The 22,122-nt window shown below is 35.9% G+C and overlaps 1 protein-coding gene across 2 annotated transcripts; it reads right to left on the reverse strand.

The window, feature by feature from the left end:
* Positions 1-8,948: 8,948 nt before the first annotated feature.
* LOC101897549 (pupal cuticle protein Edg-78E) lies at positions 8,949-21,502 on the reverse strand. Of its 2 annotated transcripts, none has more exons than XM_005175751.4 (2): positions 21,209-21,502; positions 8,949-9,849 (listed from the first exon to the last, which is right to left on the reverse strand). In XM_005175751.4, exons 1-2 carry the CDS (start codon positions 21,242-21,244, stop codon positions 9,469-9,471), a joined length of 417 nt encoding a protein of 138 aa, XP_005175808.2. In that variant the 5' UTR covers positions 21,245-21,502; the 3' UTR covers positions 8,949-9,468. The 2 variants fall into 2 exon arrangements, with proteins under 2 accessions (XP_005175808.2, XP_019893485.2); XM_020037926.2 differs by lacking the exon at positions 21,209-21,502 and adding an exon at positions 9,909-10,002.
* Between the last annotated feature and the right edge of the window lie 620 nt (positions 21,503-22,122).

Below are 22,122 nucleotides of genomic sequence, written 5' to 3' on the forward strand. Positions count from 1 at the left end.
GCTTCGCTTGGCCGAAAGTGTCACCACTGCCGAATTTGGTTTTCTCCGATGAGAAAACATTTGTTGTTCAGCAGTTTGTAAACAAACAAAATGATAGTGTGTACTTGCCAAAGAGGTCAACTGAAAATGTGCACCTTCGGTTGGCCACCAGAACTCAAGCGCTGGTCATGGTGATGGCCGATGGCCGATGGTGGCATCAGAATAAATGCCGAATATTATCGCGAAAATATTCTGGAGGGTGTACTAAAGCCTTGGCCGCAGACCTTGGACATTCCAACAGGACTCAGGACCATCGCACTCAGCACGCGCCACCCAAGAATGGTTGCAAAATGAGGTTCCTCGCTTCATTTCCAGCGTACAATGGCCACCAAAATCTCCGGATACCAATCCGTTTGACTATTGTGTCTGGAGTATTTTGGAAATCAAGGTTGGCACTAAAAAATACCAAAGTGTTGGTATTGATAATGACATATATCGGTCCACTTTTTGGTATAGCCGCCATATAACGCTACGTCCCGATATACGGTATTTTGATGATTTCGGAACATTTTTTCACGGATTTGTCTAGAAATTGGTGTTTACGGGTTATAATGGGTTCTAGCTCCGGTGGCGAAACATTGCATGTATAGGTCTACGTTTTTGTATAGGTCTACGTTTTTGTATAGCCCCCATATAACGGTACCTTCCAATATTCGGTACTTTGCTGATTTGTGCCACATTTTTTCATGGATTTGTCTAAAAATTGGTATTTGTAGTTCGTAATAGGTTCTAGGTACGGAGGCGGAACATAGTATATATGTCCCCTTTTTTGGTATAGACCCCATATAACGGTACCTTCCGATTTTCTCCAAATTTGTTGTATTTGCTTTAAGGCTAATCTCGGTCACATGTGCCAAAATTCGGGCCATTTGGGCTGATATTGACCATTTGGTGGTCCATTAACCCGAAATCGGATGAAGATATATATGGGAGCTATATCCAAATCTGAACCGATTTCGATAAAATTTAAAACAGCTATTTCTGTGCTCCATCTAATACCTGGTACCAAATATCACGGTTGTGGAGTGCTTAGTAGGAATGTGAGGGACTTAAAGATCAAATCGGATGAAAGATATATATGGGAGCTATAGCTATATCTGAACCGATTTTCTCCAAATTTAATATACTTGCTTCTAGGCCGAACTCGGTTGGGTGTGCCAAAATTCAGGTAATTTGGACTGATAGTGGATATTTGGTGCACATTTAACCCGAAATCGGATGAAGATATATATGGGAGCTATATCTAAATTTGATCCGATTCTCACCAATTTCAATAGGGTTCGTCATTGGGCCAAAAAAATATTGTTTGGAAAATTTCATCTCAATCGGATAATAAATGCGACCTGCATTTTGTTCACAAGAATACATGGACAGACGGACGGACGGACGGACAGACGGACTGACATGCATAAATCGACTCAGAAAGTGATTCTATGAAGGTTCTCAAAAGTAAGTATGGGTCTATCTCGTTTCCTTCTCCATGTTACAAACAAATGCACAAAGACATAATACCCTTACCACTATGTGGTGTAGGGTATAATAAAGCCTTGTGCACGCAAACATTTTGGCCGCAGACCTTGGACATTCCAACAGGACTCAGCACCATCGCACTCTGCATGCGCCACCCAAGAATGGTTAAAAACTGAGGTTCCTCGTATTGTATTAGTATTTTTCGTATAATTGCAGTACACATTTCCAAAACCACCTCCATATCTCAATTTCAGATACCAACAGAGATCTCAGTGTCAAATTTTTGTATTCCAGCCCTATCCCTTCTCTCAATACCAAATTTAGTAACAAACAACCGCCAAATCTTAAACACAGATACCATCAGTAGTCTAAATACCAAATTTCAGAATTTTATTTCTATCCCTTTGCCCAATACATTTCCAAAACCACCTCATTGTTACAAACCTACCACCAACAGGGCCCTCAATACAAAATGTCAAAATTCCACCTTCATTCGTTCACCCTAAAAAAATTGTTTCCAAATTGAATACCATTTAGTACTGCTTTCAAAATTAGTACATATTTCCAAAACCCCCTTCAAATATCAAAATTACTTTTCAACCTAGATACTCATACCAAATGTTACCTCTATCCTTTCACATAACACCAAGTACTACAATTTTAGATCTTTACTGCCATTTTAGAAGTTATCGTAACCTTAAAATTCGAATTTCCAAAAACCCTTTGGTACACCAGGTACCTCCACTCCATCTGTGACTCTATGCCAAATTTCCGTTTGTCCAATTTAGAATTCAAGCTTCAGTAAATTTAAGTTCTTTTCGTACCCTTTTAGTAGGAATTTCCAAAAACCCAGCCTTACAAGACACCTACGGACCCTTGTGCAAAATTTAAAGATTCCAGCTTCAGTTGTTTCAAATATCATCCAAATATTAACCACACGAGAACATAAGTAATTTCAAAATTCAATAACTCGTTCCCCCCCACAAAAATAACCGACATAAAATGAGAAATGTGAAACAGTAACTTTTAGTGTCGAATTCATGCCATCTTCTCGAAATCAGCTGGATCCACGAGGAGAAATTTATGCAAACGTTGGTGGTATGCCGTGCAGAACCGGAATCGAATACAAATCACCAGTTGTTGAAAATGCAGCCAAATAACTGTGTGTTCAATATCCAGTTTTGTTGGGGATTTTAATTAAAACTTTGGTACATACATTTCTGATGAGAATACCAGAATCTGAAAATAATTCCTAAAACAGAAATAAACTTTTGTTTTCGTTCAAATCTTCTTGTTCAAAAGTGGCTGAAAAAATCGACATTAAGGAATAGCAATTGTTTTTTTAGACCAAAAAAAAAAAAAAAAACAAGTAAGCAAAGACTACAGTCGAGCGGGGCCGATCGTTCAATACCCTACAACACTATAATAAACGATACAGTTTATATAGGCGAGATACTCGAAAGAATTCCACAAGATATTGTGACAAATAATAAAAGAAAACCATCAGGTTTCGTTCTCTTATTTTCGAATAATAACAACTAAAACTAATTTGCTAATTTCCAATTTATTGGTAGATGTTGCACGTAAATGGTCTTCCTAGATCTGGAACCAATATTTCCCAAAGACCTATAATCTCTCAGAAGTGGCAAAAGATTAACATTTATTATTGGTTTTTGACTGAAACGCATCTATATGAGATACAGACATTTGACTATATTCTTCAACGAAATCAGCCTTAACGAAATAGTCAGAAGTGCGTCTTTCCTGCATTTATGAATTCTCCAAAAAGTCACTAGAATGGACATTTTCGTATTTTGTCTACAAAAGTTGCCAAACTCCTTTACACATTGAATATTTTTGGATGGCCATCCAAAACTGCTTGGCTTTTGCAATGTCCGGTAACCCCTATTCAAATGTGCGTGAGGATCGGGCGATAATTACGACCTGCTGACAATTTTGCAGTTTTTTGGTCCATTTCAACCCCTAAATATATGGCGATCATCTCCAAAAAGAGTAGGCATCTATTCTGACCCTCATCTTATCCCCATGCAAAATTTCGTAAGGATCGGGCCATAAATGCGATCTGTATATGATATCCTGATATCCTAACTAGCTTAGAAATATTACCAAATGAAAATATGCCAAAATTATGACAGAATTGAAAAAATATGAGAAAATTTTACAAAATCAATATTTTCATCTTTAGAGAGATATTTTTATGCGATTTTTTTAGACGTTTTATGTTTCCTGCCAAGAGGCCATTCTGAATTAATGAGAACTGTCGAAATCAGTTCAGCCGTTCTCGACATATATGAGATCTTTCAAGCATATCTTCTTTGGTAGGCATATATATCGCACATATTTTGCTACATATCCGATTTGTTGTATGTTAACATCAATGTAAAGTTCAGAAGTAACCTTGTCATGACTTTGTGATTTCGCCGGGATTTAAAATATTCGCGGCTTAATGAAAATTTTTGAATTTTTTCAACAAAAAAGATATGTTCTATTTTATCCGCTAAATATTATCCGACGACTACCCAAATTAGTAGGCTTCTTCCCCGCCCTAAACTCTATCTACATGCGAAATTTCGCGTCGATTGGTCTATAATTGCGACCTGTATAGCTTCTGCAAAATCCGACATTTTTTCAGTATTTGGTCCATTTCAACCCCTAAACATTTGGCGATCATCTCCAAAAGAAATAGGCTTCTATTCTGACCCACCTTCGTGCAAAATTTCGTAAGGATCGGGCCATACTTGCGACCTGTAGCGTGATTACAAATTAACATGGACAGACGGACGGACGGACATACATAGCTAGATCCATGGTACAATGAAGAGAAGGTAGGTCAACTTTGAAAAAATTGCAAGTATAGAGATCTACCTGTTTGGCTTGTAGTGTCAGAAATAGTATCAAAACAATAACAAAATCAAACAACTTGTTGCATTTATTTTGAATAAATAATTGAAAACCGCGAAAACTGAATGAAAGGTCAACACTTCTTTTCAAAACCAGGTTCTATATATCTCTAAAGGATGATTTCGCTACAAAAACTCTAGATTTTGTCGATGCATACGATGAAATAAACATTTTGAAAACATCCGAATTTGAATGTTTTCTGAACAATTTTTTTGTTATTGAAAAGAAAACACACATAAACAAATAAAGATAACATATTAAGCCAAGAAAATAAAAAAAATTGAAATCATATGGTATCATAGCCCTACCTTGATATCATTGTACCATGGCTAGATCGACTCAGATCGGCGAGCTAGGAAGATCCATATATACTTTCCTATATGGGAAACCAATATTTCGAGGTGTTACATAAATTCTGGCCCAATCAAACTTATAATACCCCCAACACATAGTGTTGTAGGGTATAAAAAACAATTGTAAATACACCCATTTAATTAAATTTTTTAAATTATGTTTTTTTTAAGAAATTTCTATGAAACTGCAAAATTTTGGCAATGTACCTTTAATTTTCTGTCACGCCATTTTTTGATGAAATATTGAAGAGCAACTTGTTCTGTTTGAAAAAAATAGTTTTAATACGGCCACACCCATATTGGATTCAATAAAACAAAATGTCATCATTATTGTTTTTTTTAAATAAAAACTAAATAGTGTTACTCCACATGTTTGCTTTTATTTTTCTAGTTATTTCAATTCCAGTCAGCATGTCTTGCTGTTCAGCATTCCATTCTCATTCTTCGTGTACCTTATGTATATGGTTATATAACGTCTCCCTCTGCAAAACGCTGTAAAACATTTTCTCTGCCGAAGATAGTTTTGGGGTCTTAGAAAACACTGTCCAGGTTTTGCATGTAGAAAATATATTGCAAATATCCTGGTTTTTTGAGCTCGCTAATATTTGGGAGGGAAAGGCCTACCTATAAATAAATATAGAGAAGTTTAATAACAACTCTAACAGGTGTTGGAGCTTAGTTTCCCCTGATGTTGGGAACAACTCACATTTATCCAATAAAGAACAAGTAAAAAAACATTAAGTTCGGCCGGGCCAAACTTTTAATACCCTCCACCTTAGGGTAAAAGAAACATTAGAAGAAATGTGGCAAAAACCATTAAAATGCCGATTATGGGGAGGTACCGTTATATGGGGGCTATACCAAAACGTGGACCTATAATTACAATGTTTCGCCACCGGAGCTGGAACCCTTTATGACCCACAAATACCAATTTTTAGACAAATCAGTGAAAAAATGTGGCAAAAACCATCAAAATACCGAATATCGGGAGGTACCGTTATATGGGGGCTATATCAAATCATGGACCCATGCATGCAATGTTTCGCCACCGAAGCTGGAACCAATTATGACCAACAAATACCAATTTTCGAACAAATCCCTGAAAAAATGTGGCAAAAATCATCAAATTACCGAATATCGGGAGGTACCGTTATATGGGGGCTATACCAAAACGTGGACCTATAATTACAATGTTTCGCCACCGGAGCTGGAACCCATTATGACCAACAAATACCGATTTTCAGACAAATCCGTGAAAAAATGTGGTAAAAAAAAATTAAAATACTAAATATCGGGAGGTACCTTTATATGGGGGCTATACCACAACGTGGACCTATACATGCAATGTTTTGCCACACGCTCAGGGACCCGCTATGACCTACAAATACCAATTTTAAGACAAATCTGTGAAAAAATGTGGCATAAATCATCAAAATACCGAATATCGGGAGGTACCGTTATATGGGGACTATACCAAATTATGGACCCATACATGCAATGTTCCGCCACCGGAGCTGGAAACCATTATGACCCACAAATACCAATTTTTAGACAAATCGTTGAAAAAATGTGGTAAAAAAAACTAAAATACTAAATATCGGGAGGTACCTTTATATGGGGGCTATACCACAACGTGGACCTATACATGCAATGTTTTGCCACACGCTCAGGGACCCGCTATGACCTACAAATACCAATTTTAAGACAAATCCGTGAAAAAATGTGGCATAAATCATCAAAATACCGAATATCGGGAGGTACCGTTATATGGGGACTATACCAGAACGTGGACCGATATATCTCATTTTCAATACCAACCATCCTAGACACAATGCAAATAGCTCTGCTAAATTTTGGAGCTCTACGTCAAATAATGTGGGCTGTATCGTGATTTCAACAGACAGACAGACGGACAGACAGACAGACAGACAGACAGACAGACAGACAGACGGACAGACAGACAGACAGACGGACATCGTTGAATCGACTTAGAATTTTGTGCTGATTATGAATATATATACTTTATGGGGTCTAAAACGAATATTTAGGGATGTTACAAACGGAATGACAAAGTTAATATACCCTCCTTTCCAAGGTGGAGGGTATAAAAAGAGTTGCAAAAGGAACTCTTTCAAAAAAGGACAATTATAAAAAAGTGAAAACGCAGCTGAGTTTGGCCTGGTCGAACTTTTTATAACCTCCATTTACCCCAATCCCCCCATTAAAAAAAAAATCGTCAAAAAATACCTCTTAAATAACAACTGTTATATGTGAGCGGTGCAAAGACGTGGACCTGCGTAGAAAATTGTTCGTCAAAGGTTGAAGTGCGAACTTCAAATACGAAATTTGAAAAAATTCCGGTGAATATTGTAGCTAAAATCATCAAAATGCCGAATATCGGGAGTCCATAGTATGGGGGATATCCGATATCGGGGATCTATATAGACAATTCTTTTCCAGGTGTAGAGTATTCCGCAGTTACTCCTTTTGTGGATTTTTAGACAATTCCATTGGAAAACTCAAAATACCGAATAATGGTACACATATCGCAATATTCCATTCGGCAAATATTGAAAAATGAGCTAGGGGTGAAGACATTGAAATTCCAAAAAGTGCAAGAACTTACACCGCAACATAAAGGAAATAGACTCAAACGAGCTAAAAAATTGCTTCGCTTGGCCGAAAGTGTCACCACTGCCGAATTTGGTTTTCTCCGATGAGAAAACATTTGTTGTTCAGCAGTTTGTAAACAAACAAAATGATAGTGTGTACTTGCCAAAGAGGTCAACTGAAAATGTGCACCTTCGGTTGGCCACCAGAACTCAAGCGCTGGTCATGGTGATGGCCGATGGCCGATGGTGGCATCAGAATAAATGCCGAATATTATCGCGAAAATATTCTGGAGGGTGTACTAAAGCCTTGGCCGCAGACCTTGGACATTCCAACAGGACTCAGGACCATCGCACTCAGCACGCGCCACCCAAGAATGGTTGCAAAATGAGGTTCCTCGCTTCATTTCCAGCGTACAATGGCCACCAAAATCTCCGGATACCAATCCGTTTGACTATTGTGTCTGGAGTATTTTGGAAATCAAGGTTGGCACTAAAAAATACCAAAGTGTTGGTATTGATAATGACATATATCGGTCCACTTTTTGGTATAGCCGCCATATAACGCTACGTCCCGATATACGGTATTTTGATGATTTCGGAACATTTTTTCACGGATTTGTCTAGAAATTGGTGTTTACGGGTTATAATGGGTTCTAGCTCCGGTGGCGAAACATTGCATGTATAGGTCTACGTTTTTGTATAGGTCTACGTTTTTGTATAGCCCCCATATAACGGTACCTTCCAATATTCGGTACTTTGCTGATTTGTGCCACATTTTTTCATGGATTTGTCTAAAAATTGGTATTTGTAGTTCGTAATAGGTTCTAGGTACGGAGGCGGAACATAGTATATATGTCCCCTTTTTTGGTATAGACCCCATATAACGGTACCTTCCGATATTCGGAAAATTTTCCAAATTTGGTATTTAAGAAGATTTGGTAGATGACAAATATAAAATTGTATTGTATAGGTCCACAAATATTATATGTATAGCGTCCATATAACGGTACCTTCCAATATTCGGTATTTTGCTGATTTTTGCCACATTTTTTCATGGATTTGTCTAAAAAATGGTATTTGTAGCTCGTAATAGGTTCTAGCATCGGTGGCTAAATATTGTATGTATAGGTCCACGTTTTGGTATAGACCCCATATAACCGTACCTTCCGATATTCGGTATTTTAATAATCTTAGTCACATTTACCCACGAAATTTTTTCCAAATTTCGTATTTAAGAAGATGTGGTAGATAACTATCCTTGAAGTAAAGAAAAATGTCTATAGAGATTTCCGTTTTGGTATAGCCCCCATATAACCCACTTTATGGTTTTTTTTGAAAAGTTTAACAGATTTTCCAAACGGTCTTGCTGGTATTTGTTGTTTAAAGTGGAAGATGTTTGAATTCAGATACTTTTATATAAAAATGATTTCTTTTCCCAAATGTGGTTGGTATTAAAAGTCGCCCCGGCCGAACTTAATTTTTTTACTTGTTTTTCTCTATTGATTGAATAAAAAACTCCATAGAAGTTATTATCTTTGTGTTTTTATTAAAAAAAAAATAAAACTTAAGAAAAAATTATAATATTTCTTTATTTAAAAATAAACATATAATAATGAGCCTAGTTCACTGTTGCTGGGCAGTGGTTTAACTTAAGTATCCAATTGTTAGGAAATATTTCGTTGTTTATTAAATGATGGCTTAAAAAATTAAGCCACGTCTTCGATGGCATAATTATAAAAAAATAGAAAGAATTTTATAATGCTGAATTTGTTTCTTCAAATCTCATATTTTTTGCACATTGACAGCTAATGGTGTTTCAGCTTTTAAATAAATGGAATTTTTTTCGTAAAATTGTCACACTTTATTGAATAGAACACACTCACCGAGAAATGGGAGTGTATGACAGGGAGAGAGAAAAATAATATATAGATGTGATTTTGCTAATGCATTTCTGACCTTGACCACATTATTTTCTTTTGGACAATTTTTTAGAAATTCCATTAATTTATACTATTCCAAAGCGAAGGAAATTGTACATTTTCTACAATAATAACATGCGCCGCTTCAGTGAATCATAGCTTCCTTGATTCCTCTTCATTCACCTGTGGATGAGTGCGTATATACTCCAAGGCTCTGTCTACATATTCCGGCCTCATTGGTATGTGATCCCCTGTCGGATGATAGCCATCGCTGTCCGCCACATAGGTCCATGTTATGGGTAAACCTTCAGGCGAAACGTATTGCACAGCACCCACAGCCCCATTGACATTGCCGGCCCCCTTGACCGTTATTCCGTTCGATGTTTGAAAATCGAAATTGTAATCGCCATCTTTATTCGGTGTCTTGTTGTTGTAGTAAATTGTGTATGCCTCACGATCGAGGGCTTTGGCAACCGCGTCACTATATCCCACACAGAGACATAAAACAACCAGCAAGGGAATAACCAGAGAAACCTGAAAGAAAGAAGGAATGATGCGAAATTTATTGACGATAATTAATAAAAGTTGACAACCAAATGTACACATGTATTCGTTTTGCTCGGTGGCAAGGAACAAAAATTTTTGTTGCTCATCTAATTTGGGTTTTTGTTTGTTTAGTTCTATTGCTACATAATTCAAGTCTATTGTCGTTTAACTAAAACTTGTATCATAATATTTATGTTTTTTTTTTTTTTTGATATTTCTAGATTATTGAAATAATTATATCTACAATAACGCAATGCCCACATAAGAGAGAGAGAGGGAGAAAGAGAGTCAGAGGAGGGAGAAAGATAGTGAGAGGAGGGATTAGGAGGAGAGAGAGGGAGAAAGAGAGTGAGGGAGAGAGAGAAAAATTTAATAAAGTTCGTGCCTTAAGTCTTTTAAGAGAGAGGGTGTAGCAGAGATAAAGGGAGATAGAGAGAGAAAAATTTAATAAAGTTCGTGCCTTAAGGAGGGTATACCCAGTGTTGCCAACAATTTGAGAGCTAAAAGCGTAATTAAAAACGAGAAAAGAGTAAATGGCGTAAAAACTTTCCTAAAAAAAGCGTAAAAAGCGCTATGTATTTTTTTCTAACTAAAATGGCAAAATTGTCAATAAAACACTATTTTTAAGTAAATGCTGTTTTATTCAAAAATTGAGATCGTATATTATATAAATATTTCATATGCATGAAGTGCATACATATTTTTAAAAAATATGATATATTAAGAAGTTTTAACATGTGGTTAAAATTTTCAGACATACATTTTTATAAACAATTATGTTCACCCATAAAACCCATAGCTTCAAATGCAGTTGAAGTTCTGTAAACTCGTACAACAAAGCAGTCATGTATGAACTTACGTTTTTTATACCCTCCACCATACTATGCATGGTATATTAACTTTGTCATTTCGTTTGTAACTCCTCGAAATACTCATGTCATATTCTTGATGTCCGATGTCCGTCTGTCTGTCTGTTGTAATCACGCTATCTTTTGAACAAATTAAGATAGAAGGCTAAAATTTTGCACAAATGTTTATTTTTTCAGTAGGCAGGTTAAGTTCGTGAATGGGCCATGTAGGTCCACGTCTTGGTATAGCCACCATAATTCGGTATTTTGATGATTTTGGCGACATTATTCACCGGAATTGTTTCAAATTGCGTATTTAGAATTCGTAATGGGATCTACAATATATGACAGAAAATTGTCTATGCAGTTCCAGGTTTTCGTTTGAGATGTCGTATTTGAACTTCATAATGTATGCTTCAGCCTATGACAGAAAATTGTCTATGCTGGTCCAGGTCTTCGCACAGCTCCGATATAACGGAACCTCTCTATAACGACATTTTGATGATTATAGCTACATTATTCACCGTTTATTTCAAGTTTTCGAACTTGAATATGGTAATGGCTTATGACAAACAATGCCTATGTAGGTCCACGTCGTATAGACCCCAGTAAAACGGCTATATTCGGTATTTTTAAAATTTATACAGAATTTTTAAGGATTTTATTTTTTGAAAATTTCCAAATTCGTTCCAAATGGTGGAGGGTATTCAAAGTTCGACCCGGTCGAACTTACTGCTTTTTAACTTGTTTCTCGTTCATTTCACTTTTCCTTCAATTGGTTTATAATACATAAAATTCTTCGTTTTATTTTAGTTTATTAAAAAAGAGTTACATGTAAACAAAAGAACTTCAATGACAGGAATGAAAGACAGGTAAAGAATTTGCAGTAAAGGACTTGCGATAAGTAGATGTCATACTATCGAAATATTCGAATGTATAAACATTGACACATGTTAAAATCTAAAACCCGCTAAAAGCACCAACAGAAAAGATGAAAAGCGTACGTACAATGCTTTTTTTTCGTTTCGCGCTATGCCTACTATTTTGGTGTTTTGGGGGGTCTAAAAAGCACCATAAATAGTGCGAAAAGCACTAAGTTGGCATCGCTGGGTATACCACCATACATAGTATGGAGAGTATATTAAGTTCGTCATTCCTTTTGTAACTCATCGAAATAATAATTTTGGACATAACAAAATAAATATATATTCTAGATCAGTGTAAAATTCTAAGACGACTTAGCCCTGCCCGTCTGTTGTAAGATCAATACACCTTTTGTCTGCAGGCAGGTCAAGTTTCGAAGATGGGCAATATCAGTCCACGATATCGTATAGCCCCCATACAACGGTATTTTGATGATTGTAAATAAATTTTTCAATCAAAATTGTCTGAAAATTCACAAAAACAGTCCCTTCTGAGTACTTCACCCCCTGGAAGAGTATTGTCCATATAGGTCCACGATATCGTATACACCCCATATAACGGTACCTCCCTAATTCGGTATTTTGATGATTTTAGCTAAATTTTTCAATGGGCTTGTCCACAAAATCCATACTAGGAGTTCTTTCTAAGCACTTTACTCCCATATAGGTCCCAGATATCGTATAGCCCACATGAAACGGTGACCCAGCCCCGATATTCGGTATTTGGATGATTTTAGCGACATTATTCGCCGGAGTTGTTTCAAATTTCGTATTTAGAGTTCGTAATGGGAACTACAGTCTATGACAGAAAATGTAGGTCCAGGTTTTCGTATAGCCTCCATATGTCAGTACTTCGAAATATATACGGTATTTTGACGATTTTAGTTAAAATATTTACCGAAGTTGTTTGAAATTTGGTATTTGAAGTTCCTAATAGGTACTACAGCCTGTGACAGAAAATTGTCAATGAGGGTCTAGGTCTTCGTATAGCCCCGATATAACCGTACCTCCCTATATACGGTATTTTGTTGATTTTAGCTAAATTATTCAGCGGATTTTTTTCAAGATTCATGTTTCAATATTGTAATGGCTTATGACAAAAGTTGCCTATTCAGGTCCACGTCTTCGTATAGATACGACCAAAACGTGTCTTATGTGTCTTGGTGTCCTCCGTTGTTCTGTCTGTCTTGTTGTTGGGCACGTTAACTCTCGACGGGAATATCCGATTTGTATATATCTATATATATATATATATCCGATTTATATATATCTTCATCCGATTTTAGGTTTCTTGTGCATCAAATGGCTAATATCAGTCCAAATGGTGTGAATTTTGCTGCATCCGACCGAATTCAGCTTACAAGCATGTGCTTCAAATTTGGTGAAAATCGGTTCAGATATAGCTATAGCCATATATATGTTTCATCCGATTTTGGTGTTTAAGTCCCTTACATTTGTTATATGCACTTCACAAGACTGATATTAAGCACCAGATATCAGATACAGCTTTTATATACATAGATCAAATTTTATCAAGATCGGTTCAGATTTGGATATAGCTCCCATATATAACTTCATCCGATTTTAGGTTTCTTGTGCACCAAATGCCTAATTTCAGTCCAAACTGAGTGAAATGTTGCACTTCCAAGTGAATTCATTCAAGAAGTTAATACTAAAAATTGGTGAAAATCGCTTCAGATATAGCTATAGCTCCTATATATATGTTTCATCCGATGTTGATGTTAAAGTCCCTCACATTCGCAATATACACCCCCTAAAAACGATATTTGGTACCAGATATTAGATAGATATTTAGCCTAGGAATACATGATTCAAATTTTATCAAGATCGGATCAGATTTGGATATAGCTTACCTATATATCTTCGTTCGATTTAAGGTTTTTTGTTCACCAAATGGCTAATATTAGTCCAAATAGATTTTCGCAGTTTAACCGAATTTAGCATAGGAGCAAGAATTTCAAATTTGCTCCCATATATATGTTTCATCCGATTTGGTGTTTAAATCTCCAAATTTCGGAATATGCACTCTACCATAATCATATTTTGTACCAGATATCTCATAGAGCTTAGAAATTCCCAAACCTTTATTTTACGAGAGCTGTACTAAATATGCATAGTGGTGTAGGGTATAGTTATATAGTCATATAGTCCGCCCCGCCCGACTTTTGAGCTTTCCTTACTGGTTTTAATAACCAAAATGCTCACAAAATACGAAAAAACAATTGATTCGTGTTGTACCTTTTTAGTACTCAAAATGTACAATTTGTTCAGTTTGACAAAATCAAAACTATATAAATCGTTCTAAATGTCCAGACTTTTAAGGGTTTATATCATAATAGGAAAACGTTTACCTTTTTCACCAAAAAGTCTTCAACATCTTTAAATTTGAAATTTACCGAGGAGGATGTTAGTGAACCCACATCTATTTTTTCTGTCCAAAACTATTTTAACGTGTTCATATGTAAATCCTAGAAACCAACAGTAACTCAATATCAAATTTCAGGTCTATCCCTTTACCTAATATCTAATCCTAGTGAATACTTTTCGAACAACTATAGTAGGCATTTAAAAATCCATAAAATCCGAAGTAAGCATCCGGCTTTGTCATATGTCACACATCCCATTACTTAGATATCAAATTTCAGATTTATTTCTGTATCCTCACAAAGTTAGTACAATTTGATAAAATTATAGTACTCATATTCAAAACCAGCTCCTTCTCTCAACCACAGACACCAACGGTGACATCCATTTTATTTTTAGGACTTCAGCTCTGTAATTTTAGATTACCAAATTTAGTACAATTGTAGAACACATATCCTAAAGCAACTTGTTCTCTCAACCACAGAGACCAACATATCAATTTTAAGGATTTTAGCTCTATCTCTTCACCCAATATCAAACCCTTTTTTTGAAACCACCTCCATATGTTAACCATAGAGACCTCAATATCAAATTTCAGTATTTCACCTTTATTCCTTGACTCAATTCCCAATTTAGTACAGCCTACACATGAACAGAACAGCACTATCTACTACCTAACTAATAAGAGAAATGATAATCCGATTTTGCTCCAACGTTGCAAATCCTAATATTTGCATCAGTGCTAGGTCAGGTGAAACAAGTTAAAGAGCAGTAAGTTCGGCCGGGCCGAACTTTTAATACCCCCACCATTTGCAACGAATTTGGAAATTTTTAAAAAATAAAATCCTTAAAAAATTCTGTTAAAATTTTAAAAATACCGAATATAGTCGTTGTTTTGGGGTCTATACGACGTGGACATACATAGGCATTGTTTGTCATAAGCCATTACCATATTCAAATTCGAAACTTGAAATAAACGGTGAATAATGTAGCTAAAATCATCAAAATATCGTATATAAGGAGGTGCCGTTAAATTGGAGCTGTGCGAAGACCTGGACCAGCATAGACAATTTTCTGTCACAGGCTGTAGCATCCATTACGAACTTCAAATACCACATGTCAAACAATTTCGGTGGGTATTGTACCAAAAATCGTCAAAATACCGAATATAGGGAGGTACTGATATATGGGGGCTATACGAAGACCTGAACCCGCACAGACAATTTTCTGTCACAGACTGTAGTTCCCATAACGAACTTCAAATACCAATTTTGAAACAATTCCGGTGAATAATGTCGCTAAAATCATCAAAACACCGAATATAGTGAGGTACCGTTATATGGGGGCTATATGAAGACGTGGACCTGCACAAACAATTTTCTGTCTTAGGGTGTAGTATCCATTTTGAACTTCAAATACCAATTTTGAAACAATTCCGGTGAATAATGTCGCTAAAATCATCAAAACACCGAATATCGGGAGGTACCGTTATATGGGGGCTATATGAAGACGTGGACCTGCACAAACAATTTTCTGTCTTAGGGTGTAGCATCCATTACGAACTTCAAATACCAAATTTGAAACAATTCCCGTGAATAATGTCGCTAAAATCATCAAAATACCGAATATCGGGAGGTACCGTTATATGGGGGCTATATGAAGACGTGGACCTGCACAAACAATTTTCTGTCTTAGGGTGTAGCATCCATTACGAACTTCAAATACCAAATTTGAAACAATTCCCGTGAATAATGTCGCTAAAATCATCAAAATACCGAATATCGGGAGGTACCGTTATATGGGGGCTATATGAAAACGTGAACCTACATGGCCCATTTACGAACTTAACCTGCCTACTGGAAAAATAAACATGTGTGCAAAATTTTAGCCATCTATCTCAATTCATTCGAAAGATAGCGTGATTACAGCAGACAGACAGACGGACTGACAGACAGACAGACGGACAGACGGACACCGCTAAATCGACTTAGAATTTTACGCTGATCAAGAATATATATACTTTGTTGGGTCTGATATGAGTATTTCGAGGAGTTACAAACGGAATGACAAAGTTAATATACCCTCCATAGAATGGTGGAGGGTATAAAAACGGACAATATCGGTTCACTCCATCAAATACCTCCTCCACAAAGGATCAAAATTTTGAATGATTATTACTCTTATAAAATTTTATAAGAGTATAATTATAAAATTTTATAAGAGTATAATTATAAAATTTTATAAGAGTAATAATCATTCAAAATTTCAAAATTAAGTATTTCACCTTTATTCCTTGACTAAATTCCCACAAAGGGTCAAAATTTTGAGTATCCATCAAGCTCCTAAAAAACAAAATTAACGTCATATACAAATCGGACTCGGAACATCTCAATATTTCTATAAACACAAAATCTCTTATAAAGATTGAAGAGATCGGAACATTACTTCTGCTACCTCCCCCACAGAGGATCAAAATTTTGACTATCAATGGCGCTCATAAAACTTAAAATTAACATTCGATTCCATTTAGACTTGGTACATCTCGATATTTCCACCAACATAATATTTGTTATAATGATGGTAGCTATCGGACCATTCCTTCTGGTACCTCATCCGCATAGGGATCAAGATTTTAAAAAACCAAACGCTCAAAGAAAACGATATAAGCATCAATTCTCTTTAAATTTCAAACATACAAACATTTTTGCTAACCCATGAACTTTTGTGAAGATTATATATATCTGCGAACCCCTTCTGGTATCTCACCCACAAAGAGTCACAATTTTCAATACATTCATCTGTCATAATTTGTGAAACAAGCCAGCGATTCTTAACAACTTGCTATATCTAAATTTTTGCCCATACCAATATCTATTTTTATATCAGTCCAAAAGTCCTGAATTTTGATACACCCAACTGAATTCAGTCTAGAAGGAAGTACATTGAATTCAGAGAAAATCGGTTCAGCTATAGCTCCCATATATATGTTTCATCCGATTTGGTGTTTAAGTCCCCCACATTCGTAGTATCCATTCGACAACAATGATATTTGATACCAGATATCTTATAGAGTTCAGAAATACATCAGCCAAATTTAATAAAGATCGGTTCAGATTTGGATATAGTTTCAGATTTGGATATTCAACCGATTTCGGATAAATTGTGCACCAAATGATCAATATCAGCCTCAAAGTCCTGAATTGTGTTGTATCCGACCGTTTCATCCGATTTGGTGTTTAAGTCCCCCACATTCATAGTATCCATTCGGCAACAATGATGTTTGGTACCAGATATCTTATAGAGTTCGGAAATACCTCTGCCAAATTTTATAAAGATCGGTTCAGATTTGGATATAGTTTCAGATTTGGATATTCAATCGATTTCGGATAAATTGTGCACCAAATGGCCAATGTCAACCTCAAAGTCCTGAATTTTATTGTATCCGACCGAATTCTGTCTAGAAGCAGGTACATCAAATTTGCAGAAAATCGTTTCAGATATAGCTATATCTTCCATATTTAGGTTCCATACGATTTGCTGTTTAAGTCCCCCACATTCGTATTATCCATTCGACAACAATGATATTTGGTACCAGATATCTTGTAGAGTTCGGAAATACCTCTGCCAAATTTTATAAAGATCGGTTCAGATTTGGATATAGTTTCAGATTTGGATATTCAACCGATTTCGGATAAATTGTGCACCAAATGGCCTATATCAGCCTCAAAGTCCTAAATTTTGTTGTATCTGACCGAATTCTGTCTAAAAGCAGGTACATCAAATTTGCAGAAAATCGTTTCAGATATAGCTATAGCTCCCATATATATGATTCATACGATTTGGTGTTTAAGTTCCTGAAATTCGTAATATCCATTCGACAACAATGATATTTGGTACCAAATATCTTATAGAGCTCGGAAATACCTTTGTCCAATTTTATCGAGATCGGATAAGATTTGGATATAGCTCCTATATATATATCCTTAATTCGATTTCAGGTTTATTGTGTAAGTAATGGCTAATATCAGAGTGAATAGATAGAGTGAATTTGGGGACGTACATTTCAATTTGGTGGAACTCGGCTCCGAAATATATCTTTTAATATATTCCTTCTCATGCTCTCTAAAGCAATGTTATTTGGTATAAACGATTAAAATATCTCCGTCAAATTTAATGAAAATCGATTCAGAATTGAATAAGCTTACCATATATTAGTTCCCTCTGAAACCAAACTATAACTGCTCTAAAGCCAAATGTTGATAGGAGGTATGATCTATTTCAAATAAATTCTTTTGGTGCCGGAGTTCTACTAAATATGCATAGTGGTGTAGGGGATCATATGGTCGGCCCGACCGATTTTTGAATTTTCCTTACAGATTTTATCTGTATTAGATGAAGTATGAGAATGGAATGATTCGGTCGACTACATCTGCCACCTCACGTACAATTTAACATTTTTATACCCTCCACCATAGTATGGAGGGTATATTAAGTTTGTCACTCCGTTTGTAACACCTCGAAATACACATTTTAGACCCCACAAAGTATATATATCCTTGATCAGCATAAAATTCTATGTCGATTTACAGATGTCCGTCCGTCTGTGGAAATCTCTCTAGCTTCCGGACGAATTGAAGTAGATTGATAAAATTTTGCTCAAATGTATGTTATGTCTGCAGGACTTTTGGTATTGAAAATGGGCCATGTAGGTCCACGTTTTGGTATAGCCCCCATATAACGGTACCTCCCGATATTCGGTATTTTGATGATTTTAGCGAATTTATTCACCGGAATTGTTTCAAATTTGATATTTAAAGATCGTAATGGATGCTACAGCCTAAGACAAAAAATTGTCTGTGCAGGTCCACGTCTTCGTATAGCCCCCCATATGACGGTACCTCCCGATATTCGGTATTTTGATGATTTCAACGAATTTATTCACCGGAATTGTTTCAAATTTGGTATTTGAAGTTCATAATTGATGCTACAGCCTAAGACAGAAAATTGTCTGTGCAGGTCCACGTCTTCGTATAGCCCCCATATAACGGAACCTCCCGATATTCGGTATTTTGATGATTTTAGCGAATTTATTCACTGGAATTGTTTCAAATTTGATATTTAAAGTTCGTAATGGATACTACAGCCCAAGACAGAAAATTGTCTGTGCAGGTCCACGTCTTCGTATAGCCCCCCCATATAACGGTACCACCCGATATTCGGTATTTTGATGATTTTAGCGACATTTTTCACCGGAATAGTTTCAAATTTGATATTTAAAGTTCGTAATGGATACTACAGCCTAAGACAGAAAATTGTCTGTGAAGGTCCACCTCTTCGTAAAGCCCCCATATAACGGTACCTCCCGATATTCGGTATTTTGATGATTTTAGCGACATTTATTCACCGGAATAGTTTCAAATTTGGTATTTGAAGTTCATAATGGATGCTACAGCCTAAGACAGAAAATTGTCTGTGCAGGTCCATGTCTTCGTATAGCCCAAATATAACGGTACCTCCCTATATTCGGTATTTTGATGTTTTTAGCGACATTTTTCACCGGAATTGTTTCAAATTTGGTATTTGAAGTTCATAATGGATGCTACAGCCTAAGACAGAAAATTGTCTGTGCAGGTCCACGTCTTCGTATTGCCCCCATATAACGGTACATCCCGATATTTGGTATTTTAATAATTTTAAAGACATTTTCCATCAGAATTGTTTCAAATTTGATAATTGAAGTTCGTAATGGATACTACAGCCTAAGACAGAAAATTGTCTGTGCAGGTCCTGGTCTTCGTATAGCCCCCACATAACGGTTCCTCCCGATATTCGGTATTTTCATTTTAGCGACATTATAACCGATCTTTTTTATTTTTCACATTTGCTACCTACGCAGGTTCATGTCGTCGTATAGACCCTAATATAATTGCTACATTCGGTATTTTTAAGATTTTAACAGAAGTTTTAACTGATTTTATTGTTTTTGAGAATTGCCAAACTCGTTCCAAATGGTGGACTCTATTCAAAGTTCGACCCGGCCGAACTTACAGCTTTTTTACTTGTTATACCCTACACCACAAGGTGGTCAGGGTATTATGTCTTTGTGCATTTGTTTGTAACAGGCAAAAGGAAACGAGATAGACCCATAGTTCCTTTTCATGATTTGCATAGAATCACATTCTGAGTCGATTTATGCATGTCCGTCCGTCCGTCTGTCCATGTATTTTTGTGAACAAAGTACAGGTCGCATTTATTGCCCTATCCAGATGAAATTTTGCACATATCATTTGTTTGGCCCAAGGACGAAACCTATTGAAATTGGAGATAATCGGTCAAAATTTAGATATAGCTCTCATATATATCTTCGTCCGATTTGCTTTTTATTGTGCACCAAACGTGTAATATCAGCCCGAATAGTATGGAATTTTGCACATACAACCAAATTAGACCTGAAAATAAGTATGCCAAATTTTATCGAAATCGGTTCAGATATAGCTATAGCTCCCATATATATTGTTCATCCGATTTGTTATTTTTGTCCTCCGCAGCCGTAATATGCACTCCGTAATAACGATATTCAGGGAAATATATCAAATACAGCTCAGAAATATCTTTGCCAAATTTTATCGAGATCGGTTCCGATTTGGATATAGCTCCCATATATATTTTTATCCGATTTCAAATTAATTGTGATCGTAACAAAAGTCAAAATATATTTAAATAATCGAATATTGGCTGAGGGTATACATCTGTCGGCACAACCGACTAAAACTTTTTAACTTGTTTATATCATCTATTTCAAGCTAAGGACATAATCACCACTTTTAAGTCCTTCCAAAAATTATCCTTGGTAGATTTTTGTGATTTCCAAACGTAAATTTACATCTCAGTATTAAGACAATTCTATTTTCAATTTTTCACACTGTCTACATATGTATGTTGTACATTTTGATCGTTAACATTTATACATGTTAATTAATCTCTTAAAAAAAAAACACTTTAATACTCTCATTTGCCAATTAACTTTTTTTTTTTCAAATGAGGTTTATATCTCTTTTATCTCCTTCTTTTTTTGGATACATTTGTTATTGGTGTGTTATTGTTTTTTTAATTTCAATTTAACGTTCCGCTTTTTTGCATTTTTATTTTTGATTTTATTGTCACTGAGGAAGAATATGAAGATGCACCAACCTTGAAATACTGCCGAGACACAAATCTGTTAATCATTTTGATAATTCAAGTTAATTATTTTTTTTTGGGGTTTTTCGTTTTGGGTTTTATCTATTTTTGTTTCTTGGCTACGTGTCTTCTTTAACTTTCGAAAGTTTCTCGTTCCCGTATATGCCCAGTAGGGGTGCTAGTTGCTTGGATGGGGTTTGTCAATGGCAAAAGTGAAGTGAATTTCGCGGCAATTCAGTTTTGAACGCTAACCGTAGTCTGTACCCGCCGAACACTCGATGTTAACTGCAACGGTGAATATTTCAAACTGATTTGTCGGTTAGATTTAAAAATTTCGTATTATTTATAAATTTGCACATGAAATGGTTTGAAGTGTGCGATTTTTGCAGTGGCATTTTTAAATGCAAACACACACACACACAAACACGTGCGAACTCTATGCGCTTGAGCAGAAACGAGTGTATAAGAGTTTTTTTTATACCCTACACCATAAGGTGGTCAGGGTATTATGTCTTTGTGAATTTGTTTTGTAACAGGCAAAAGGAAACGAGATAGACCCATAGTTCCTTTTGATGATCTGCATAGAATCACATTCTGAGTCGATTTATGCATGTCCGTCTGTCCATGTATTTTTGTAAACAAAGTACAGTTCGCATTTATTGCCCTATCCAGATGAAATTTTGCAAAAAATCATTTGTTTGGCCCAAGAAAGAACCCTATTGAAATCGGAGATAATCGGTGAAAAATTAGATATAGCTCCCATATATATCTTCGTCCGATTTGCCTTTTATTGTGCACCAAACGTGTAATATCAGCCCGAATAGTATGGAATTTTGCGCATACAACCAAATTAGGCCTGAAAATAAGTATGCCAAATTTGATCGAAATTGGTTCAGATATAGCTATAGCTCCCACAGATATTGTTC

The sequence above is a fragment of the Musca domestica genome, unplaced genomic scaffold (assembly GCF_030504385.1).
Source record: "Musca domestica strain aabys unplaced genomic scaffold, Musca_domestica.polishedcontigs.V.1.1 38, whole genome shotgun sequence".
NCBI classification, from domain to species: domain Eukaryota; kingdom Metazoa; phylum Arthropoda; class Insecta; order Diptera; family Muscidae; genus Musca; species Musca domestica.

Coding starts and splice junctions, on each gene's coding strand:
- LOC101897549 (XM_020037926.2), bottom strand. CDS start 9,968: ATGAGCAACAAAAATTTTTGTTCCTTGCCACCGAGCAAAACGAATACA. Junction 9,850..9,908: donor CGAATACATGTGTACATTTG/GTTGTCAACTTT, acceptor TCTTTCTTTCAG/GTTTCTCTGGTTATTCCCTT.